We start from the raw sequence: 25,836 nt of genomic DNA on the forward strand, positions 1-25,836 counted from the left end.
ACCATCAGCATTTTCATCAACTAATCAAGCATTACAGCATTCTGCAGAGAGTGGTGTTTTCTAGGCAGAGCGTTTCACTCTGTGCCTCATAATTTCTAACCTGGTACAATAGAAGTCATTGACACAAAATGCAAAATCTCTGGGGGTTTTTTGCGATGGCTTCCCTTTGACAGCATGACAAACAGCTCCAGAAAGTAGCAACATCTTTTCTCCTCTGAGACTTCAGTCAACATGCGCAATATGGAGGCGTGTGTGCGGAAAACGTCATACCATGGAGAGAGCAGCACGCAGAAATCTCTTTGTGCGCAGAGTTTTTCTTTCTATTTTGACCTAAACAGAATGAATCTATTTGCTTCGTGTGCTCATTTATGTTAAAACCAGAGCTGTATACCATGTGCGCTGGAGCTACAATGTAAAACACTTACAGTAAACTACGTAGTACACAAGTGCTAATGATCAATCCAGGCAGGTGCAAAAAAAGAAAAAAAAAAAAAAAACAAGAAACACTGCTACATCCCGGCTGCTCCATGCAACACCCAGAACCCAAATATATTGCCGCCATTATAATCACCGCCATCTCACTACGTTACTCGAATGATTTTTGCTTGCTCAAATCAGTCGAGTAACTCTGCAGTATTCCTTATGCGCTCCAGAGCTCCAGAGGGAAATCTCAAAGACTCTTCAGAGGCCATGCACATTCCAGCTGAAGCATAATGTCACAATATGGAGGAAGCCTTTAACTAAGCTTAGAAACACATTTTGGGTATTCGTGCCTTAATTTCAGATGCATGCAGCTCCACGCATTTGTTTACATCCTTGTCTCTGACATAAGGCTCAGTAATAATTCAAAACCTGCTTCATCACAAAGATGGCACAAAGTCTCTAAAACAGATTAGAGTCTGAGATTTCCCTTAGATTTTTCTTGAACGTTTCTTCAAAGGCTTTCCTCAGCGTCCCAGTTTTTGAAGTAATTTCTATAATGATAAGCTGAAGTGAGACGAAGAAGACGCAGCTGTCAAACGAGGGAAGAAGATCAAACCTCTAACGTGATCTATCGACTCCCAGCTGACTACTGTATAGTGCCTTACCATCAAGCGCTTTTAGTTTGAAGGATTTTTGCTCCTCGGTGTAATGGGCCATTGGACGACGCCCAATAGATATCCGACGGCCTCCTACTGCCAGGCAGCGTTTACCATCATGTCTGAATTATTAGGAAATGACTAAGGGCTCTTGTGGAATAGAGTTCCCATCTTGTGGACATCAGTCCAGCTTTCCCAGCCCTGTTTCGGCTCCAGCTGACCAACGTGTTTACATCACCACAGCAGGGCTGAAAAACATGCACATCTTCCACACGACAGTGAATGGAGAAGCAGGAAATGTGTGACCTCCACGCTGTGCGACAGGCGTAGTCACCGAGCTTGGATTTGTTTGGACGAAGAACACGGTAGCTGCTGTTGCAGAGATCCTTTTATCTTTTCTGATTTCCACTCTCTGTTTGGCACTTCCTGCACATATGATCCCCCTGCCAGGGTTTCAGTTTGGGTAATTTTCATCCTTGGCCAATCAGAGGGTTTTTATTCAGAACGGATGGCAGGCTCTTCTGTGTCGCAGCTCTGCTGCTGCAGTTCATGTTGCTCCAAATTTTAACACATGAGTAACCTGGCAGTATTCATTAAGATTTAAAATTGAATAACTAACTCACTGCTCTTTATGTTATTGTTGTTGTTGGTTTTATTTAAATTATTTATTATAAGGCTGTATGGTCGTTGTTTTAATAATGACATGGCTCCAAAAGTTCAAAGACTTTTTCAAATTAAATGAGAAGTTAAAAAGTTAAAATGTTTAGTAGAAAAATACATCTCAGTCACCCTGGCAGAGCTGTCATAATGTAGTAATGTATTTATCCTTGACTTGATGGATGGGAAAAGATTGGCCTGTTTTCAATTACTCAGCACACTGAGTTTATTGAAAACCAAGTTGAAGGCACAACTTTTAGATAAATAATATTTTAAAACAATCCAGAACAATCCTATAGGGAGATGAAATCATGAAGAATTTCTAAATATTGAAAGTGAATGTACAAATGATAGTTTCCTTCTTTATTTTAGATCAACTGATTGTATCCCAACTTGATTCATGAGCTGTTCCAATAAAACTCAGCCCATATTCAGTAAACGTAACAGAGCAACGTTTATTTTTGTAACAATTATCCGGCATTTCCAGAGAACCTAGCATAACAAGGATAGTTAAACAGGAGATTCCACTGCACAGTTTCCCCCAGTGTATTATAAGCCTGGCAGCCCGCCATGCTTTATTAGCTTCACTATCTTTACTAGCTCCCCTGCCAGGCTAAGCGGTGCTTGTTTTTATGAAAATAATAATAAAAAATAAAAAAATCGCAAGCAGTCATTATTTTGTCTTTAGTTTTAGTCATGCAGAACTGATCCGATCGTTTCCATAGCAACGATCAGAAGCAAAACCGTGCCACAGAACTACAGTGAGCTCGTTGATGAGATCATAGATGATCTCATGTACATCACAACAGATCAAAGAAGTTCTGAGGCTTTGAATGCGTGAATCCCCGTACACTCAAGCATTTAGGACACAGACGGTTTGTGGAGATTCTGCTTTGTGCTTCTTAAGGACGTTCAATTTTTCCAAGGCGCTAGTCCCCTTCATCCTCCCGCTGGGCTGGGGGCTTGGATATGCAGTGACTACAGGGATGAAGAAGGTATTTGATCACTACTTTCTTGGAAAGGATTTGGATGAAAGTAGCTCTGAACAAACTAACCCGGCTGGGGAAGTTTGCTTCGAACAAGCGACGGATGTCTGTGAAACCAAAGACTTTGACTCAACTGAGGCTTTGCAGGACAGTACCTCGGACAAGCGTACTGTCTTTGGACAAACTGATCCGGCTGGGGAAGATTTTTCTAAGGCTGACCTCACAGCTAGAGGATTTGCTGAAGTTTTGGCTTCACTAATTCCATCGCTGGCTTTCTGGAGAAGTTGTCACGAAAAGGCATATTCACCGGTGTCTTTGAGTTACCGAGTTCCCCGGACGGGGAATGTGTCTCAGAGGGAAACGGGTTCAACAGAGACATCACAGACATTGGTCTGTCAAAAACATCGTCTCTGAAATGTAACGTTTCTGTTGTTTTGGAGCCTCAATGTTCCCCAAACAGGGAAGCTCAATTGACAGAAACAAACATCCCTGAATCCCCAACCAGTGACATGTCTGTGGCTGTTCCCAAAGACGAGGCTACCCTGGCTGGGGTAGCTCTCTCTGAGAACGAGAGCCAAGTCTTTGGGGACAGTTTTTACACTGATCCAAAAGGATTAAGTGAGCCGGCCGGGGAAGTTAACCTTTCGGAGCAGGGAGCTGGTTCAGACATCCTGGATGTGGTGAGGACAGAGGCCACACAGCAAGGAGAAACTGTCATGGAAGCAGTAAGCCGTAAGGAAGGAGGCAGAGGACCAGTGAGTGTGAGAGCCACTGTCCAGGATGAAACATCCAAGATCCACAAATACATCAAGGACAAAGCCTCAATGGACGATGTGCTCAGCGAATGTCTCAGACAATGGGGAACAGAGGACGAGGTGCTGGAGGAACCATCATGGGAGGACAAGCCCCTACATGGGATGTACCACCGACAAACAACTGAAGTGGCTGATATCAGGAAATCCTACCAATGGCTGGAAAAAGCTGGACTCAAGGACAGCACAGAGGCCCTCATCCTGGCCGCCCAGGAACAGGCCCTAAACACCAGAGCAATAGAGGCTCAGATCTACCACACCAGACAAGACCCAAGGTGTAGGTTGTGCAAGGAGGCCCCTGAGACAGTCCAGCACATAACAGCAGGGTGCAAGATGCTGGCAGGGAAAGCGTACATGGAACGACATAACCAAGTGGCAGGCATAGTGTACAGGAACATCTGTGCAGAATACGGACAGCATGCCCCGAGATCAAAGTGGGGAACAACCCCAAAGGTGGTGGAGAATGACTGAGCTAAGAACCTATGGGACTTCCAGATCCAGACAGACAAGATGGTAATGGCGAACCAACCGGACATTGTGGTGGTGGATCAAGAACAGAGGAAAGCCGTTGTGGTGGATGCAGCAATACCAAGTGACCACAACATCAGGAAAAAGGAGCATGATAAACTGGAGAAATACCAGGGCCTCAGAGAGGAACTGGAGAAGGCCTGGAAGGTGAAGACCACAGTGGTGCCTGTGGTCATCGGGGCCCTCGGGGCAGTCACCCCCAAACTGGAGCAGTGGCTCAAACAGATCCCTGGAACAACATCAGACATCTCAGTCCAGAAATGTGCAATTCTAGGCACAACCAAGATACTGCGCAGAACCCTCAAGCTCCAGGGAATTTTTCATTAAAAAAAAAATTCCCTTCTCACCCTTAGAGGGTGGTCTCTTTTCATCCTCTGAGCTCGGGTCCTCTACCAGAGGCCTGGGAGCTTGAGGGTTCTGCGCAGTATCTTGGCTGTGCCTAGAACTGCACATTTCTGGACTGAGATGTCTGATGTTGTTCCAGGGATCTGTTTGAGCCACTGCTCCAGTTTGGGGGTGACTGCCCCGAGGGCCCTGATGACCACAGGCACCACTGTGGTCTTCACCTTCCAGGCCTTCTCCAGTTCCTCTCTGAGGCCCTGGTATTTCTCCAGTTTCTCGTGCTCCTTTTTCCTGATGTTGTGGTCACTTGGTATTGCTACATCCACCACAACGGCTTTCCTCTGTTCTTTATCCACCACCACAATGTCTGGTTGGTTCGCCATTACCATCTTGTCTGTCTGGATCTGGAAGTCCCACAGGATCTTAGCTCGGTCATTCTCCACCACCTTTGGGGGTGTTCCCCACTTTGACCTCGGGGCTTCCAGTCCATATTCGGCACAGATGTTCCTGTACACTATGCCCGCCACTTGGTTATGTCGTTCCATGTACGCTTTCCCTGCCAGCATCTTGCACCCTGCTGTTATGTGCTGGACTGTCTCAGGGGCCTCCTTGCACAACCTACACCTTGGGTCTTGTCTGGTGTGGTAGATCTGAGCCTCTATTGCTCTGGTGTTTAGGGCCTGTTCCTGGTGCTGCCAGGATGAGGGCCTCTGTGCTGTCCTTGAGTCCAGCTTTTTCCAGCCATTGGTAGGATTTCCTGATATCAGCCACTTCAGTTGTTTGTCGGTGGTACATCCCATCTAGGGGCTTGTCCTTTAGCACCTCGTCTTCTGTTCCCCATTGCCTGAAACATTCGCTGAGCACATCGTCCGTTGAGGCTTTGTCCTTGATGTATTTATGGATCTTGGATGTTTCATCCTGGACAGTGGCTCTCACACTCACTAGTCCTCTGCCTCCTTCCTTATGGCTCATGCAGTCTCAGGGTGCTGGATTTGGGGTGGAACCCTCCATGCATGGTTAGTAGCTTCCGAGTCTTAACATCCGTGGCCTTCATCTCTTCCATTGGCCAGCTAATTATTCCGGCAGGGTATCTGATTACTGGTAAGGCATAGCTGTTTATTGCACGGATCTTGTTCTTGCCATTGAGCTGGAGGTATTTGGCTGTGGCTCCTTTCTTTGTGACCTCATCGAGGTTGCCATTTGCTTGTGGTATTCCCAGGTACTTGTAGCTGTGCTCTATGTCTGCTATTGTTCCCTCTGGGAATGAGACCCCTTCTGTGCGGACGACCTTCCCTCTCTTTGTAACCATCCGACCACACTTCTCTAGTCTGAATGACATCCCAATGTCAGTGCTGTGTGTGTGTGTGTGTGTGTGTGTATATATAATTCCCTTCTCACCCTCCGCGGGTGGTCTCTTTCATTCTCTGAGCTCGGGTCCTCTACCAGAGGCCTGGGAGCTTGAGGGTTCTGCGCAGTATCTTGGCTGTGCCTAGAACTGCACATTTCTGGACTGAGATGTCTGATGTTGTTCTTGGGATCTGTTTGAGCCACTGCTCCAGTTTGGGGGTGACTGCCCCGAGGGCCCCGATGACCACAGGCACCACTGTGGTCTTCACCTTCCAGGCCTTCTCCAGTTCCTCTCTGAGGCCCTGGTATTTCTCCAGTTTATCATGCTCCTTTTTCCTGATGTTGTGGTCACTTGGTATTGCTACATCCACCACAACGGCTTTCCTCTGTTCTTTATCCACCACCACAATGTCCGGTTGGTTCGCCATTACCAGTTTGTCTGTCTGGATCTGGAAGTCCCACAGGATCTTAGCTCGGTCATTCTCCACCACCTTTGGGGTTGTTCCCCACTTTGATCTCGGGGCTTCCAGTCCATATTCTGCACAGATGTTTCTGTACACTATGCCCGCCACTTGGTTATGTCGTTCCATGTACGCTTTCCCTGCCAGCATCTTGCATCCTGCTGTTATGTACTGGACTGTCTCAGGGGCCTCCTTGCACAACCCACACCTTGGGTCTTGTCTGGTGTGGTAGATCTGAGCCTCTATTGCTCTGGTGTTTAGCAAGCAAAAGATGTTGTTCCTGGGAACAACATCTTTTGCTTGCTAAACACCATAGATAGATAGATAGATAGATAGATAGATAGATAGATAGATAGATAGATAGATAGATAGATAGATAGATAGATAGATAGATAGATAGATAGATAGATAGATAGATAGATAGATAGATAGATAGATAGATAGATAGATAGATAGATCAGCTGAAGCCTCTGAATTTAAAATGTAAACAATTTAAATTCTTTGATGAAACCATTTAAAAACAAATTTAGCAGCATTGATCATCTCAATAAGCAAATGCTACATTTATATCTGTGCTCTGTGTTAAAATATTAGCATTTATATTGCTAATATTTAAGTCGCCCCGGTGGTCGGGGCTTAGGCGACTTAAACCCCGCCCCCACCACCGGGCTTAGGAAGTTTTCTGGGGGAAACCCTGCAGCACAGTCGGTGTGCTTTGGCAGACAATTAAGACTTTCAAATCATGTAACATCTGATTAGATCATTTGTCATATTGCCTCACTTTACTCTGGAGTTGTTTTCTGTATAAATTCTGGCCGGTCTCTCTAATGTTGGGCATTTATTGATCCAATCATTTGTTTCTTTTTTTTTCAGTCTTTCTGTTGTAGATTTGCTGCTGTGTTTGAGATGACAATCTTGAAAGATTAAACTTTTTTTTTTTTTTTTTGGAATTAATCTTTTCAACTCTGGAATAATCATTTACGCTGTAGACCGGACTTCAGACGTTTTGGAAAGTGTATATAATACGTCTCAGAGTTAAAACGCACCTGTATCTTCCAAAACTGCTCAAACTTGTGCTTTTATATTGAAGGTCACATTTATTTGCCCGTCGTCGGATAATAATAAAGCGCATTTAATAATCAGTATTACTTTTCCTCCTAAACCCAGTACAACATCAAGGATCCACAACAAACAGCTTTTATGCTTTGGCTTCATTTTGATATAATGAGCAATGACAGTTTGAAATCCTATAAGTGTTTCTGTACACTTGAGGGCAGATTTATTTAGCTAAATATCAAATCATTTTCACAATGTCATATTAAATTAGTTTATCGTGGAAAGAGGGTGTTTTTTCCTTTTCTCAAGACAGCAGAGATTTGTTTGCTCTATTTTCATTTCACAGATTCACAAAAGGGCCTGTGATTGATATGGAAATATTGATCAATTAACAATTATTTTCTCCGTTGGAATCCCCCAGCCAGCACTCTGGTTAAAATTCATTCAGTATTGAATTAGGACGTTTTGATTTGTTCTGGGTTTTTTTTTTATTTTATTTTATTTTTTTTATTACTGACAATTGTTAAGAAATTGCACATCTCTCATTGCAGATTCGACCTCTAAATGAGGATGAATTTCCCCAAACAGAGGCAAAGATGATGAGCCTCGGACGAGTGTGGGTGGGTTTACCTCTGTAAATAAACATGAGGGTCTCCCACAGGCACATGCACAGCAGGGGGTCCTTCACCACCAGCCGAGTGAGTCGCCCCGTCATGTGTCCGTCCGACCGGGGCAAGTCGTCAATAATGCTCCCGTCCCAAGTGGAGAGCAGCGAATGGGGGCCTCCGTCTCGCTCCCTGCAGACACAGCGAGACTGTGGACGTTCCCTGTCCAACAAGAGTCAGACAAGACACTTTACAGCGACTCTGCAGACAGGAAGTGCAGCTGCGCTTGGAGCTCTTTCAGCTGCCGCGAGTGTGTAAACATGTCTTCTACCTGGCTTTGGGCCCCAGGAGCAGCTGTCGGAAGTACGGGCTGACGGCGCACAGCACGGCCGCGTGGGCCCACCCCAGTTCTTTCCCAGAATCCCCGGAGTAGAAGGCCACGTCGGCAAACTGCACGCCGCGCTCCAACAGCCACTGCATGTCCTGGGAGAAGCTGGACTCCTCCACTCGGATCGGAGGAAGACGAGCTGAAAGGGACAGAGGACGAGGTGGCGAAGAAAGAAAACTGTGAGATAATGAAACACTAACACAAACCTTTTGGCCTGAGGGAGACGGGGTGTGTGTGTGTGTGTGTGTGTGTGTGTGTGTGTGTGTGTGTGTGTGTGTGTGTGTGTGTGTGTGTGTGTGTGTGTGGACAAATAGTTTTCGACACCAACAGAATGTAGAAGTGTGAGGTGGGAGGCCAAAGTCATGTTCAAATGAGGAAAGAAAGGTGTTGTTGTTTTTTTCCTCTTTGGATTATTGACGGCGTTAAGAAGATCCCGACTCAGACTGCCGAACTGGATTCTGGCCAACTAAAATATCTACGACCTTTAGGAATGGACACAAAACAAACAGTGTCCTGCAGTAGTATTCATACACATAAAAAACCTTCTCATATTTTGTTAGGTTAGAAGCTGATTTAGTGAGATAAATCAATAAAAAGTTGTAAATAGCTGGCAAATAGAAAAAAATAACATGGTTTCCAAATGTTTTTACATCTAAAAATCTGATGTTCGGTGTGAACTTCTATTCAGACCTGTTTACTCCAACGCTACTAAAATGAAAAATGCATGCTCTTCATGAGACTGCCATAGAAAAACACAGTGTCTTCAGTCAGAGGCTTCTTCAAATTCCCAGTAACACAGATTGCTACAGAAGATCCTTTAATAATATGTTAATATACAACATTTAATGTCACTTTTCGATCAGTAAAGTATTTTTATGTTTTAATTTGAAACCCCTTTAAACCAATTGCCTCCCAAATACCTCTAGTAAGTAATACAAGGTGACTTGTGTGTAGTGTAGCGAATCAGAGAGCAGCATTGGACAAACAGCTTCATAAAGACCAAACAGATTAAGTTGTATATGATACCCCAAGTACAGAGATAAAGGTTTATTCATATTCATTTGTTGGAACGACAGAGTCAAAGTCTACACCTCAAAAGCAATTAGGAGTCTCTGCTAAGACCAGAAATTTGATTTTCATAGGAGCACTCCATCTGAGTGTTAAAATGTGCATAGTTTATTATCAAAACTCTCAATAAAATGCAATGAAGTTTGAGGTTGTAGCGCGAAGATCACAAAAAGATTAATGTTACACCAGCACAGAGAATAATTGTAAACTGGCATTAATAAAATTGCAAATCAGAATACACTGACAAAAAAAGAACAAAATGACCAAAATAAAAGGGGGGAAAAATGAAGGCCTGCTGTAAATAACTGACTATAAAGACACAGAAAAACGAGGCAGAGCTTTCAAATGTTATATCATAAAGTCAGATTAATAAAAAGATGAGAAAAAAGGAGGCGGTAGAGCAAAAGAAGTACGGACGCCTCACAAATTACTGTCCCCATTACAATCCTACTCATGCTGCACACTCACTAATTTGTACCGAGTGTCCCCTTGTTTTATTGCTGCTGTGATTTAGCCATGAAAACCGTGCTGTTTCTGAATCAGCGCTTGTCATATTTAATGTAAGCTGGGCCATAAGTTGAGCTAAGTGGAGTCAGACAGCGACCAATAAATCCGGTAGCACTAGCTGCCGCTTCTGGCAGGACGTTCAGCTCTCCGTTACCGTGTCAGATTCAAACAGACGGCACAGAAAAGAGCGGCCGGATCAATGTTTAGTTCGAGTTTTACAGCCGAAGAACCTTCAGGTGTCTTCATCTTACAGAAGCACAGAGGAAAAAAACAACAAAAAAAAGCTCAAAAAGAAAACGATGGACAGCTAACGTCGTCACGTCGGCGGTCCACGTCAGTCAAAGGCTCGATCATTTTAGTCTTATCGCTGAAAAAAGATATCATATTGTAGCAACATCTGTAATGTTAAAAAAAAAAAAAAAAACTGTTTAAAAAAACCAGTTTCAGATTTAATCAGACATCTTTCATCCGGCCGCAACAACACAGATTCAAACAGAGGAGAAAAATGAACATTAAGATAAGAGCGAAGTGGGGGAAATGCAACTGTCAAGCTCCGGAGCGTGGCTTATTACTTTGAAGCTTTGCCACAGTAATCAAACTCGCCGTCTGAAAGCTGTTCGCTGCATATTAATGTGCGTAAATCTGCGAGTTTTAGCCTCTTTTGATCAGCACAGTCATTTATCCCCTATAATTACTTTATTTTGGAGTTTTATTGGATTGGAGGCAGTTTGATTAAGGCTGCAATAGATCTGCAAGTGAGAAGATGTTGCTACCAGAGTAGTAAATGGACAGACGGACGGATTTTCTTAAATCTAATATCTGCGTTTTCAAACTCAGTCAATGCATGTTGTCATTTATTAACAAAAATAATTAAATACCTGGAACTACAATGAGCGACGGAGCAATAAGTAAGTTTTCAGTTGATCAGGTCAGATAAGGGATTAGCAGGTTGAACACTAAAACAATTTGGTTTTGTTCTATTTATTAAATGCATTAAAGCTAAGAATTCCCACCATTTTTGGTCTGTTAACTCATCAATCTACATCAAACACATTGGTGCATAAGAAAAACTAAAAACAAACACATCTATGATGGAAAAGGAAATTAGCATCAACCAGGAAAAGTAGGATCAGCCTCTCCACAAACGACTTAAAACCATTTTGCAAGGAGGAAAAGACCAAATGATGACAGCGAAAGTTATTTGTTGCATTTCATGTTTTCAAATTTGATACATACTGTAAATACAGAACTATAAAAACAACCATACAGACTAGCCAAGCACACTATAAGCAAAACCTGTAATTTTAATTAAAGATGTGTCAAAAAGTACATATTGGTCTCTAATTCAACGCCGAGCCGGTTAAATCCGGGTACTCAACCCAGTTGTTTTGAAAAATTGATTAAAATGTCTGGGGGAAAAAACAAAGCAGTCCACCTAGCTCTTTTGTCTCTTTCCCTTTTTCCAGTTTGACCAGAGGAATATTGATCCACATAAAACCTTTGTGCTCAGCTCTTTTCACAGCTACGTTAGCTCCTGAAGAAACAATCCAGTCAGTCCACTGAGTGTTCACTAAACCCGCCAATAAGAGACCGAAAACAAAAGGGGAGGACAGCAATGCACAAGTGCAAGCTGGGTAGAACGTGGAGAGCCTCCTTCATTAAGTGATGTAGTATTTCTCTGACCTGGTTGCTCTAAGTGAGGAGGACGCAGCTCGTTCACTTTGTTCCCTCGCCTCTTGTCTGGCCTCTCTTTGGCTTTGTGTTTCAGGCACTGAATCATGAAGTACTCCAGCTGCACAAAACAGACAGAAATATCACTGTCAAGTCATCGATCCTTAACCTTAAACATGCCTTTTTGCAAACAGAAGTGGACATAAGCGTTAAATATGAACATTTAAAAGCCGTTCTGAAGGTCCGCATCGCCGCTTACCACGCTGCCAAAGTAGCGGCTGACGAAGACGTGGTTGAGAGAGGGCAGCTCCAGATAAGTGGCGCCCAGGTCCCGGGAGAGCTGCAGACCTTCGCTGTGCGGCACACAGCTGCTCCAGTCAGACGCACACAGCGGACACGTACACGGAGGTCCTTCATCTCAATGCAGAAGAGAAGACGCACGTCGTTAATATTACATTGCGCTTTTAAAGCCACGGAGGAGAGCGTGTTTAAGAACCTGAGGTGCTCAAACTGTACGGTGACTTGCGGTTCGCATGCACAGGTGTCGACTTTTTCACACACAGCTGCAAACTTTAATGCATTTTACTGGGATACGGATTGACAAAGTGAGTCAAAGGACAGCGTAATTGTTAAGGGGAAGGAAAATAATCCATGGTTTTGTAAGTTTTGATAATGTGGTGTTCATTCGTTCAAACCCCCTTCAGTCAATACTCTGATAGTATTTTTTAGTATGTTTTCTCCCAGCTTTCTTCTTCGCTCAGTGAGACTGCGCAAAGAGCGACTGTGAATATCAGTGTTTTTGCCAAAAGGATCAACTGGATTCAGTTCTGAACTTTCACTAGGCAGTAAAACACATGAATTTAGTTTGATCTAAATCAGCGATGTCCAAAGTCAGTCTTCAGTGGTGAATGTCCTGCATGTTTTACTTGTTTCCCACCACATGACACGATGGTTCATCGGCAGAACCTCTGCAGAACTTTGACAGGATGAGGAGGTCGTCACGGCGTTTGAATCAGCCGTGTTGGAGCAGAGATGCATCGAAAACGGGCCGATTAATCAGATTAATCAGAGTATGAAAAATAATAATAATAATCAATTAATTTATTCATCGATTAATTGTTAACTGGAGCTTGTAGATCTAATAAAAGGCTGAAAGAACATACTCACAGCAGTAACTAAGACAAAACTGTACAAAAATAACTATACATTTAGCATTTAAGATCAAAAAAATATTTTTAAACATGTTCTACCAAAACTATTCAAATGACATAGATTTATCTTCACCCGATTGCAATTCTGTATTAAATTAAATCTTCTATGAAGCACTCTGTCCAATTATTAATCAGCTAATCCAAAAAGTAATCAACAGATTAGCCCTACAGTGTTTTGATGTTAAGCCAAACAGAAAGAATTGAGCTTTTGAAAAAAAAAATGTTTTTTTTTTGCTACGTTATTGCATTTTAAGCAATAAAGTGTTTATTTTCTTATCTAAAAAAGGAATTGGACTACTTCTTTGTTTGCATTTTTTATGTATTTCTAATGTATATAAAAAACCTTAAATGGAAAATCTGCAGAATGTGCCATTTTTTAAATAAAATTTCTTATAAATCAATTAGTTATCAAAACAATCGGCAGATTAACCGATATCTAAAATATTCGTTAGTCGCAGCCCTAAACACATGCCACACTTTTCAGATTTGTGTTTGTGAAACATTGTGAAAGCCACCAATCATTTCCACTGAGCCGCTCTCTGCTTTTTGTTGTTTCATCATAAAAAATCCTCGTGAAACACACTGAAGTGTGCGCTTCTAACGTGGAAAAGAACATGAAAAAGCTTAAAGCGCCTCAATAGTTCAACAAAGCGCTGCACTAGGAGTAGTCAATTTATATATAGTTTGACATTTTGTACTGCCTGCAACAATAAACAATGAAAAAATATCAGGAGGGAAAAAAGTCACTATGATGCAAAGGCCTAAAAAAAAAAAAGAAAGAAAAAGAAAATAGAAAAATCAGAAAGAGCTCCATCACAACAGAGTGTTAAGACTTCATGTAAACAAACTGGTTGTTCAGGTTGCTTGATGTGGAACATCAAAAAGATCAAATCAGCAGAAGCTCCGTGAACAACGACCACCTTTGCACTGTGGCGTGCCTTGATGGGAACCGCTTAGACAGAACAAGACAGAAAATGGGATGGAGTGTCCTGGAGAAGAAAACGACAGAAGCGCACTGCACTAAAGGAGGAGAGAGCGAGACAGAATGAGCTGGACATACAGCCAGGGGGCGGAGCTTTTGATAAATCATTCTCCTAATAACCTAAAGGCATGACACAGAGATGGAGCTGGGTCGAGCGCGTGTGTGTGAGTGTGTGTGTCCACGAGTGAGGGGCAAGCGAGGTCTGAGTGAATCTCTGACATGAAATGACTTGGCATATCAGTGTTACGAGTGTGTGTGTGTGTGTGTGTGTGTGCGTGTTAGAATGGAGGGAATAAATCTATATGTGGTTCTCTGTTCATTACTGCCTAATAGACGCCTTAATGTAGGTGCAGCAGCTCTCTTTTGCCACAGCTGCACCTTAGGTGGTCTAGAGTCGAGCCGGGAGGAGAGGGGGAAACGCTCCGAGCTCAGCCTGTCATTCTCTGCAGTCTTGAGGGGATAGGGAGGAAACTCACAGCAGCCGCAAACAAAAACACCAAGGCTCCGGTTCAAAGCTGCCTCCTCTCCTCTGCCTCTTTCTCCAGCAGCTCTCTGACAGTAGCAGTTCTCTTGTCTTCGAGCAGACGAGCTAAAAATACAACCTGCTGTGTTTGATGCGCTTGTTTATGGGATCTGGATTCAACAGGGGGTCGGCGTGTCTGCGGGAAAAACCACACGCAGACCCGCAAAGGTGGCCGGAGTTCACTTCACGTTAATGCCTAATGTATCGAACGGCGTCCGGTCAGGCTGCAGCCAAGGGCTCTAATCTCCTTACTGTGACGAACACTTGGCTGCTGTTACACTTTTGAGCTGTGAATATATATTCTTGCCTTGCTTGCAAAACCTCTAAAAAAAAAAAAAAAAGAAAAAAAAAAGAAAGAAAGAAACCACAAACTGGATGTTTTGCTTTGAGACTTTCTTTTGGGGAGACATGTGAGCCAACTGCCTGAAGGCAACGGAGAGCAGGCTTAATCATGAGCATCCTCCTCGTTGCGGAGAGGACACGCTAGAGGACACAAGACTCAGACGGCGAGTGTATTCACCCGTCCAGAAAAGCCTGATATTGTCCTGAAAACAAAATCAAGCACTGAAGCAGAAGCAAGCTGACCCCAAAGTACTACAATGCCTTGTGAAAGTATTCATGTTACATCAAATGTTTCCCGTTCTGACGCGCTAAAATCTCCAAACTCAAACGCATTGTTTTTGAGTTTTGGTTGTGACTTTGACTGGGCCATTTTAACATGAACATGCTTTGATACAAACAAGGGATGCTTGTTACCCATTAATGAGTTAATCTAAAGTTCACTGAGCTCATCAATCGACTAACGACTGCTTGATAAGCGGCCAGTTTTCTCTTGTATGAAAAGTGTCGGCCGTCTTTACATAACATAAAGGGCTACATATTTTCATAATTTGCTGATTTTCTTTTTTTTTAAAGAAGCAAATTGATATATTTCAACAATTTTTTGAGTCAGCTGCACTGAGGTGAGGATTTCAGGAACTTGTCAAGTATATATCAAAAGACTGGACTCTGTTTCCTGTTCTGGTATGACCCCGCCATCTTTGTTTCTGTATCAACTGACTCTGCTTAAGGATGACCAGCAGCATCCTCTTCTGGATGGAGGTCAAACTGCCACACTGAAAGCAGGTCTGAGCTGACGTAATTAGTCAATTGATTGGAACTAATTTTAATCTAATAAACCATTAAATGACAATTACTCGTACATCGAGTAATTACCTCTAATATAAACCATTCAATTGTTGCTCTTGCCGCATGTTTAGGGTTGTTTTCTTAAAGGTGAACCTCCACCCGAGTCTCAAGTGTTTATTAAGGCCCTGTGCAGCAACGCCAAATCACTGCGAGAGCAGGGGACTTTGTGTTTGGGTCCTCTCAAATTCCTCTGCAGCAGTGATGCATGCAATGATGGCGACAAATCTAAACTTGATCCTACCCGGACAAAAAGTACAGAACAAAGGCAACGTGCATGCTCACCATTCAACCGTGCTCCAACAGCAACGAGTATGACCGGCACACCCCAGTGCCTCAGGAGAGGGCGTAGCCTCGGGGCGTAGCCGTTCCTGACCTGCTGGAAGGCGAGCTTGTCCGTGACGGCGTATTTAATGACGAGGATGTCAGCCTGCTCGAGAACTTTCCGCACACTGGCCCAGTCGCTGTCCAACAAGTCCTGGACAGCCAGAGAAATGGACAACAAGAGTGAGAAGGAGGTTAAAAGCTGACACATTAAAAGCAGCAAAGAGTCATCTGTGTGTACTCAACAGCCAATATAACCTTTCCCCTCCAAAGTCTAAATGCCTCTGTGTGGTTAGCTCCTGGGACTTTACCCCCAAGGACCCGCATAAATCTAGCAGCTCTAAACCAACCTGATTCCACTTATTAAACAGGAGAAAACACACACACACACACACAGAGAGAGAGAGAAAGCTGCGGCCCATTCGAATAGAATTTGGACAAAAGGACGCAGAAAATTAAACCGACACAATTACTCCTGATTTGGACTGACAGAATTACAATAGGACGTGTGCCGAGTCGCTACAAAACCACAACAGCAGAGCTTTCATTTCAAATTCATGTGCTACTTAGAACAAAAGGTCTTTCATCTGGGTTTTCTTGTGCATTGCATGTTAAAATAGCGTCCTCCAAGAATAGGAATGTTTTATAAAGCCTGCAATCAGTGTTAGGGAGGTCTGGGAATATGAAAATAATGTCCTGCATGTCTTCTGAGAAGCCTAAGAAGATTGAATGGTAGGCAAAACAGCATGTCAGCGAAGAGACACACGCACTATGTCATAAAGACAATAGTGTGTGTGTCTTTATGACTATTTTACGGCATGTTTGGCATCGATAAACGTCCTGTCATCAATCAAGGCACATCCAGAAGCTACAATAATGACTCAGGTGGGTCTGTTGCTCTGCAAAAATCAACACACTTGTTGACTTTTTCATGTGAAGAAGAAGAGAGGTTTTAAGAACTTTTCAGTCATATAGGATTTCATATTTAGCTCCACCGAGTCGACACTTTGCAGAACCACTTCTCACTGTTGCTGCACTGCAAGTCTTTCAGGGTATGTCATTGCCAGCTTTCCACATCTAGACGGTAAAATGTTTTCCTATTCTTCTTTGCAATATCTAAAGCTTAATCACAATTGACGGAGAAAGGCGGTGGAAAATCAACTTTCAAGTCTAACCGGACTTTGACTGGACCAGCCAACGTCTCAAGTCTTTCGCAGCCTCTAACAGGTTATCTTCCAGTATTGCCTGATATTTAGCTCTATCCATCTTTCTATCCCGTAAACCAGTTTGCCTGAAACTCCTAAAGGAAATCACTCCCAACCCATTGATGAAACATGAAGCTGCCATGTTTCACCATGGGGATGGTGTGTGCAGAATCAGACTGATTAGCAGTTTTTGTTTTATGCAAAAAAAAAAAAAGTTTTATTTTGGTATTTTGTGTCTGAGAATCTCAACTGATATGCTTTATGTTTTCTCTGCACTCTTCAGGGTTGGAGGCAAACTTCTAGCACCTTTTTGAATGTCAGCAGCCTGACTTTTCAGAATGCAAGACTAATAGTTGCCCCACCTGAGCAGTGGATCCCTGCAGCTCCAGGGAGCTGCAGGGACCCTTTGCAACCAGAGTTGCAAAGGGTCTATTAGCTCTCGTGTAAGTAGAAGGCAATGTCTTGGTAGGCTTGCATTTGAGTTGTACTCTTTCCATTTCAGAGCATTGCACTGTACAGAGCTCTCTGTGAGATGCTAAAAGCTTTGCACATTGTCCAAACTATAAGCAATTAAACGAATAAATAATCCAACAAGGAACTGATCACTATCTCTCAGCGTGGTTGTTTTCTTACCCAACTGGGGCAATCCCGAACCACCACCGTGACGTCTCCAAACACGCGTGAGGTGTACTCCATGAAGGCCGGGTTGTGCAGGCTGCCCTCCAGGTCGCAGGGTCCCACCAGCGCTCCGTGACCCAGGTAGCTCCACAGCAAGCCTCCCTGCAGCTGGCCCTGGCCCATGAGCTCCTCCCCGGGCCCGACTCCTCCGGGACACTCGCTGCCCAAAGCAACGATGTGGATGGACCTGCCAGGAAGATAGCTCCTGGGTAAGACTAAGTGGGAGCTTATTATTCATGTGTATCACGGAGACAGCGCATCACCTGTTATGTCACTGAAAATGACAGAGATGAAGCTCACCAAGGCCTTTCCTACACCTGAGAGGGCATGTGGTTCAGCGAATCAAAGAGTCGGACAACTGTTTTCAGTGCTCACCGTGCAGTGATGAATGGATTTAGAATAAACAAGGCATGCAAAACAGGGGCATCATTTCTCTGCGTGTGCCAATGAGTTGCAGCGTGCAGATGAACTTACATTGTGGCCACCGCGGCTGTGTTCCGATGCTCTACGCTATATGGTCACGGTGCGTTTCCACGCCAGTCTGCAGTCAGGCTCGCTTTTCCGCAATGAGCCGCCGATAATCCCTCTCTCATCGGTAGCTGGCCCCCCGGGAGCCCGGGCTGCTGCACGGGGGTTTAGCGCTCACTCGCATTTCCCCCCCGTCTCTTTAGTCATTCATAAAAGCGGAGCTCGGCACCGTCCCGAACCCACCGAGCGAGCGACCGCAGAGGCGCACCGGACAGCCCCCAGCCGGTGGAGCAGCGGAGTGGGTGAGAGCAGCAGCGCCCATGGGCGGCCAGACAAACAAGTTGCCGAGCAGATTTACGGCAGTGAGAGGGGCAGCTCCGCAGCGTGGTGTCCAGACATGTGAAGAATCCCCTCGGCGGCTAAAGCAAAAAGTCACAGACAGATGTTCAGAGAGACAGAGAGAGGGACGGAGAGAGGAGCAGCAGAGGGAACCGCGAGTGTTCGCGCCTGACTCAGCAACGCGCACGCGGACACATACGCTAAAGCGCGCGCCAATTCACACGAACACAACGAGGCTGCCGACGTCCAGGACACAGTGCTGGTTTGCTGTAGTTTGTTCCATATGTTCTCTTTTTTTTTCTCTTAATGAAGGTGAGCTTTGTTTTCAGTGGACCAGTTGCTGCTGCCCTGCTTGTCCCCGTCTTCGCAGAGAATTAAACTTACTGACGTAGACACTGAAATGTCCAACTCTAGAGTTGGTCCTGATGAATAAAGAAAAACTTTGATTTGTAATCCGGCAACATCTTTAGCCCCCAATTAAACAGGAAGGCAGCAACGTTTTCAAGTTTTATTGTATTGAGAAAATGTCAACAAATCTAGAATTTCAAGCCAGTGTTCAATTGAAAGATATCTTCATGTTAATCTGAACACACAGATACATCTAATTAAAACCCCAACATTCCCAGAAACCTGAATAGTATGTCCATGTGGTGTACGGTATACTGCTAAAGTCTAGGTTATTCTTACCACAGGAAGTTTTGGAATAATATGATTATGGAAAAGGAGCACCCGTTTTGAAAAACTGCATTATTAACATTATTAACATTTTAATTTAAAAAAAAAATTCTTGGTTAACATTTTCTTATTGATCAATGGAAAAACCTTCTGGTTTACACTAAAACCTACTTGTCTCCATTGATATTTTGATGACTTGTCTTTGCTGATGAATTTCACATCTTTCATGTCAGAAGGCCTCTTTGCCATTACCCTAATCTACAACCACTTTCACAGATTCTCCATCAGATTCAAGTTAGGACTCTAGTTAGACCACTTTAAAAAAATAATAGCATTTCCTGTTAGACTAAATAATCTGGTAAAATTAAAAGGCTACTTTAATCTGCCAGGGATGTGAATAATATTTGGCTTAATGGTTAGCACATAGCTTTTCTTTTCTTTTTTTTAGAAAGGTGACATTTTTTGTGTGTGTTTGTTGTGGAATATTTGTGGTGCTGTGGCTACCACTTTTACTTTGCAGCAAGAAGATCCTGGGTTTGACTTGTCCTCTTCTTGGTGCACCTATAGTTTTAATCTGTGAATTGCAGATGGAATGTTGATGCATATGGACCTGAAAATGTTGCAGGAAACCCTTTAATCAACAACTATGGTGTGAAAATAAATAACCGCCTGTACTATCTAATCTATTTTTTCTTTTTACTTGTCAATCAAATATTAAATTAAGCTCCTTGTTTTCAAGGCTGTTTTGTTGTGGGGGTCTATAACAGGCGATAAATTAGATCCGGCCATCTCTGTTGGATAAACTCGAGGTCTTCTACTGCTGTTTTGTAGAGGTAGACAAGCCTGAGGACATATGCATTTTTAATCAGAGCATCTTGTTTAATTCACAGCCGTGTAATGTGATCAAGCTTTAGATTTTAAATTCCCTGCAAACCACGCCGCTCCCAGGCCGCTGCCGTCCCTCAGGTTCCCCCCCGCTTAGCAGTTTTCTCACACACTCGGCTCTTTATCTTGACAAACAACTCTCAGCTGGCCCATTAGAAATGACCTTCAGCAGATAGTAGCTCCAGGTTTGTGTCAGTTTGACAGCATAATAATATGTTAATATTTAATCCATCGCAACTTTGCAGCCCTATTTTACTTATCAATCGTATCGTGAAGTGTCAATAGAACAGAAAAAGCCTGTGGAGCAGTGGAAGTTGGCTGTGAGACAGTAACAGAGATCGTGTTTGACTCTCACAGTTGTTTTCAAAGCCACGTCGTTCTGCATTGTGTGTACAGTAAGCTGTTAAGTAATGCATTTTTTTTTTTACCAAAAAAAAAAAAAAAGAAAAACAGTACACTACCCTGGCGTTAATTACAGTCACGAAGGTTGAAAGGATATTTCCCGTTGTCCAGGACACAGTACAGTCACTTGTAAAAATATTCAATATTCTGAAAAATTAAAACCATAAACATCAATGTATTTCAAGGGGAATTTTATGTGATAAAACAGCACAAAATTAACCTTTATTGTGAAGAGGAAGAACAATGATCTATGATATTCAAAACTTCTTACGAATAAAAATCTGAAAAGTGTGCCTTGACCCTTAACTCTGTGCCAAAATGGAAAGAATAATGCAGAACTGCTCTGCAACGCGGTCCTGAGAAGCTTGAGGAACCCACAGCTGTATGGGAGAATATTAGTGTCGCAAACACTGTGGCCATTAGCAAAAATATCCAGTAAAACTTGTTGCTACTTTGTGGTTTTATAGTGAAAAAAATGAAACCAAAAATAATTCAAGAAGCAAGAGTATGATTGAAAGGCATGGCACAACATAAGGCAATTAATTCCACAAAATGTTTTGTTTTGTGTCACCTACTACGTTAATAATTAAAAAACCAGCCACTTTTGTTGCATGATGTTTTTATTTTTTTATGTAAATGACTCTCCACTTCAGGACTGTATTGATCACTATAAAGCTTTTTATCACATCGATCCAGCTGCATAATTCATGAGGGAGAGATGGAGCCGAAGAGAGTATGGCAACATGCGGCTACCAAGTGGGACCAAAATGATTAATTTATTAAATATATATCATTTAAACTTTTACGCTAAAGCAGGTCATGTCTCGGCTTGTATCAGTGAACATCCTTGCAAAAGTCACAGTTCATTCTGAGATCAGCGGAAGAAACTTCAGTCATCCTCCTCGTCATCTTTCATCACAGGCATGTCCCCGTCAGATTCCTCGGCCTTGGCTCTTTCCACCTTGCCTTTCTCTCCCTGGTAGTAGTCCGAATCGACCTTGTTTGGGATCATGACGAGCTTGACGAAGATTTCCCCGTTTTCCTCCGTGACCGTGTGGACCCTCTGCTTTATCCCCTTGGAGTACCACCTGAACACCGGCGGCTTCTCCTGGGGGTTCCTGCCCCTGTACAGGCCCTCCCCCTCGGCCAGAGTGATCTTGTACTTGTGCTTTGGACAAATTATGCACAGCTTGCCGTTGATCTCCTGTGTGTAAAGCGTGTTTGTTTGGAAACAAAGCAGGTGGGTGATATGTTAATGCAATGCAAATTTGACATGGTAATTACAGTAATTCTCCGTGTCTCGACCCAGCAGGAGGTGGTAGGTGATTAAGGTACAAATGGATTAACATGTGAGAGCGAGCGCAGGGTGAAACTAAAAGACTTAAAGTTCAGTGCTCCCTCCTGACCTACGCGACGTTATAGGCTAATCTGACATGAAGTCAAAGGGAAACTCACCTCTATGTCTCCATTCTCCAATGTTCCTCCGGCATCTGCACGAAGAACACAAGTTTTCCTGTTTTTTTAACTGCAGACAAACAAGACGGCTGTATCTGTCTACATGAGTTGAGAGCTGATGTCCCCCACACACAGATAAATGCAGAGTTTTATACACTGTTCTGCAAAAAGGAATCCTGTAATGCAACATCAACCCAGTTTCCTGAAAACTTACTTATTGTTTAATGTAAATTATTAAGACTGTAGGGACTTGAAAATGTGTTTCAACACATTGAAAAACATCAAATCTTAAAGCTATGACTCTGGAGGGTCAGTGGTGGCCCCAGGAAATTTTCATAAGTGTGAAATGAAAAATTCAGTGAAAAATTCAGTCGGGAACAGCAAAAAAAATAAATAAAAATTGTAAAAAGTAAATACAATTCATTTTTAATTTTATTTATTTATATATTAGTATTTGTTGTATTTACTTATTCATTTATTTACTCATTAATTTATCCCAGTATTGAAGTACTGAAGAAGATAACTCTGTATGGCTTCCTTTGACATGAACATGATTCTCTGTGGAGGCCTGTAGGGTGCCACAATAGTAATTATTATTAGCATCTATAAATCACAACAACATTAATAATGAGAGATTTTCTGGTAAATTGGATTCTTATTTGCTTTAACCAATCCAGTAGTGACAATCTTCTATCACAGGCTGCGTCTCACAACAGATTGTTCTGCTCATTAAAGTCTGATGCCTGGTAATGAAATCCTCTCATACGCAATAAACTTATCTGCGACATAATGTTGAAATTGGGGGCGAATAAAAATGTTTTGAATCGCCACCAGAAACATCCTACTCACGGTAACAGTAGCAGTCCATAGCATAGAAGACTCCCTGATGGTAGATAATCAGAACGTCTCGACCCTCCAAAGTCCGGAAAGAGCGTTTTGCCTTAATAAGCTCATCCTTCTTGCCGACGAAGTGAAGTCTTCCAGGCTCCTCTTTCTCCTCCATGGCTCTCTGCGTGAGTCTGGTTCAAGATGCAACAAAGTTTTTCTCTGATGTGTGTTAATTTGAGAACTTTCACTACATCCTGAGGTTTTTTTTTTTTCTTCTTTTTTTTTTTATAAATTGTCAAAGGGATTATTGTGTTGGTACCTCACGTCTCAGTTGTCAGCTTAGATTAAGTCCACAACACCTCCAGAACATTTAAGCGAGAACATCCTTGGCACCGATCAACTCTTCTCCCCGCACTTTAAAACCATTAATCCCTAATATCTGCCTTGTCATCGCTTACTAAACATCCGCTAGACGTCTTTGTCAGAAATAGCAAGAGAAAGCTTAAAAAAATAAAAAAAATTAAAAAAAACAGGTCCTGATGCGAAACCGCATTAAATAAACAACCTACATAAAAATGGGATCTATGAAACGGCAAATCCAACTATATTTTGCCAATATCACTGCCTCCAGAGGGTACAGTGCTACATCATGAACGTGCAACCCCCCAAAGAGGCAGAATGTATCAGAAATGTTAGATAAAATCTGCTCCATGTACAGAAAAGTGGGATAATGAGCTCTGCTGTATCACAGGCTGAAAAAGCTCTTTATTAGCATCAGAAGTAGCATCTCTTCAAGCCCCTGGCCAAAAGATAAATTTAAAGATAATTTTATTTATATAGCACATTTTCAGCAACAAGGCAATACAAAGGGCTTTGAAGAGGAAGAATGTACAAAAAAGAAACTAATACAATAATAATACAGAATAACACCGAAATGTGTTATGAAACACTCCAAAGATGAACGTATAGGTTTTGCTTCACATTTGTATAGCAAGATCCCAAAGTCTGCTGGAGGAAGGAATAGACCCAGAACCCAAATTACTTGATGTCCAGTGTGAATTTTCCAAAGTTAGTGATGATTTAAGACAAACATGTCATCTTCTGCTGTGGCTGGGCCTCCTAAAAATCTGTAGAGAATCTATGACGTCTTCTCAAGTGAGAGACGAGAAACATCTGAGCTGACGGGTCAGAAGTCAAAGTTAAAAGCGACCCTAACTTACTCAAAGAGCCAAAGCGGCGCTGATGAATTAACTCAGGCAAAGATGATCGGACATTTGCACAGTGGATAGATGTGCTTTTCAGCAGGTCCACATTTCTATTACTGCTCAAAAAAATAAAGGGAACATTTCACTTTAATTTTGTGTGTGGCTCCAAATCCAGGCCTCCATTGGTTAATAAATTTGATTTCCATTGATGATTTTTGTGTGATTTTGTTGTCAGCACATTCAACTTTGTACAGAACAAAGTATTCAATGAGAATATTTCATTCATTCAGATCTAGGATGTGTTATTTGAGTGTTCCCTTTATTTTTTTGAGCAGTGTATATTACAAGTATCATTTTAACTGAAAACTGTAAATTTTCACAAACCGTAAGCCACAATCATCAAGCTTAACACAAGCAAACGCTCTAAATACGTCGAACACATACCAAAACCAACAGCGCACACAAGTTCCCATCCTTGAATTGACTCGCTAAGCTTAACGAACTTTTCAGTGTCGCTTTGATTTATAGAGACGTAAACATGACAAACAAAAAATCTACTGCTTTTTTTTTTTTTTTAATGACAAAAGGCGGTTTAGCTCTCACTCTGACTTTACCTTGAAACCCAGCAGCTGTGACTCCTTCTTCAAAATGAAGGACTGCTCTGGTGACAGCTCAGGGGTGAAGGGAGGGCTCGTTTCTATTATCTTCTCACACAGGCTGCCTTCAGTTGGTCCAGCCTCCTCTGGGTCTGTTCCTTATCTAACCAGCCTCAGACATGAAGCACACTCTATTAATTCTGATGACATCTGAGGGTCTTAGCCTTCTGCCTCTCCCACACAGGCTGTTTGATCATGCAGAAATGGTTCTTCTTAATTATTTAGCCCATTTGTTTTATATTTATTACAGAGAATTATCAGCCGCTTCACGAGACACTCGTAGACACGCTGAGCACGGACAAGAAATAGGATAAAATACTACAACAGAATGTAAAATCGTGAAATGTTTTAAGCTCTTTCGAAACGGCGTGCTTTGAGAAGTGATTTGAATGTGGGTGGTTCTTTGCGGTCTGTGATTGTTTGTGAAAGAGCGATCCAGAAGGAGAGCTTAGCCTTGCTAAGTCATCTTCCTCTCCAGGTTCTGAAGTTGAACCTGACTGGTGGCAGCTGTAGGGCGTTGGCGTCTGAGGACATGGAAGATAGGCCTGAGATAGGAGGGATGGTGCTGTTTGACAGCTATGCAGGCTCTAAAGACTGGAAACCATTCTTAAAGATACTATCCAGTGGTGTGTATATTTTCACAAACAAGTGGAGACTGACAAAAAGACATAAGATGGTTAATTTCCACACACACAAAAATCATACATTAAAATGTGGATTTAAAGAAAAAAAAACACTGCAATTGTGAGTATTTGACTTGGTGACATCACAATGGGGACAAAAATCAAGCAGCTCACATAGCAACAGTAAAAATGACGATATCAACTTTCTTAGCTGCATGTATGAGAAGATATAACAACATTCTGTGAAACCTTTTTTGAAAAGGTTTTACCGTTTATGTTAGTAGAGACTAAGTCACACTGAGGGTGTGAGAAAGCAGTAGCCCTGAAATTGATTTTACTATTTTTTTTTAACAAAGACAAAATGATTATGAAGTTAACATTTAAACCTGCGATTGATTTGTACGGTCACCATGCTAGAACAACAATCTTTGTCTTAACAGCTGCCAACATTCTCCATTCTCAAGTCCAGCATGTTCCATGACAGATGTTTACGCTGATAGAGAATGATCAGTTAATAAAAACACTGATCAGATTATATCAAACTTGCTCTGTTGTATCTTTTTGAGCTTAAATTATACTAAAACCTGGAGGAAAGATGTAGTGTTTAAGTGTCTTTGTATAGTGTTTGTTGATGTATTTTATTTTGATGTTATTCTTTTTTTGATTGTTTTTTTCTTTTTAACTT

At 42.5% G+C, this 25,836-nt stretch overlaps 2 protein-coding genes across 2 annotated transcripts in view; both read right to left on the reverse strand.

Moving 5' to 3' along the window:
- The window catches only part of rhobtb3 (Rho related BTB domain containing 3), a 33,979-nt gene extending 15,251 nt beyond the window's left edge, over positions 1-18,728 (reverse strand). Inside the window, exons 1-7 of the mRNA XM_088005466.1 lie at positions 18,090-18,728; positions 17,571-17,802; positions 15,694-15,886; positions 11,767-11,924; positions 11,520-11,628; positions 8,205-8,400; positions 7,899-8,095 (exon numbers count right to left, since the gene is read on the reverse strand). Of these exons, the coding sequence (XP_087861592.1) occupies positions 7,899-8,095; positions 8,205-8,400; positions 11,520-11,628; positions 11,767-11,924; positions 15,694-15,886; positions 17,571-17,802; positions 18,090-18,091 (1,087 nt within the window). The 5' untranslated portion in view covers positions 18,092-18,728. The remainder of the gene's footprint in view (positions 1-7,898; positions 8,096-8,204; positions 8,401-11,519; positions 11,629-11,766; positions 11,925-15,693; positions 15,887-17,570; positions 17,803-18,089) is intronic.
- Positions 18,729-20,986: 2,258 nt separating this feature from the next.
- On the reverse strand, positions 20,987-24,709 carry rfesd (Rieske (Fe-S) domain containing). Its single transcript, XM_015009373.2, has 4 exons — positions 24,487-24,709; positions 22,689-22,858; positions 21,840-21,874; positions 20,987-21,588 (listed from the first exon to the last, which is right to left on the reverse strand). Exons 2-4 carry the CDS (start codon positions 22,840-22,842, stop codon positions 21,274-21,276), a joined length of 504 nt encoding a protein of 167 aa, XP_014864859.2. The 5' UTR covers positions 22,843-22,858; positions 24,487-24,709; the 3' UTR covers positions 20,987-21,273.
- Positions 24,710-25,836: the final 1,127 nt, after the last annotated feature.

This window comes from Poecilia mexicana, unplaced genomic scaffold (assembly GCF_051168715.1).
Source record: "Poecilia mexicana isolate PSO_F unplaced genomic scaffold, ASM5116871v1 scaffold_5, whole genome shotgun sequence".
Classification (NCBI taxonomy): Eukaryota; Metazoa; Chordata; class Actinopteri; order Cyprinodontiformes; family Poeciliidae; genus Poecilia; species Poecilia mexicana.

Coding starts and splice junctions, on each gene's coding strand:
- rfesd (XM_015009373.2), bottom strand. CDS start 22,842: ATGGAGGAGAAAGAGGAGCCTGGAAGACTTCACTTCGTCGGCAAGAAG. Junction 21,875..22,688: donor TATGGACTGCTACTGTTACC/GTGAGTAGGATG, acceptor TTCTTCGTGCAG/ATGCCGGAGGAACATTGGAG. Junction 21,589..21,839: donor TGGAGAATGGAGACATAGAG/GTGAGTTTCCCT, acceptor CTTTACACACAG/GAGATCAACGGCAAGCTGTG.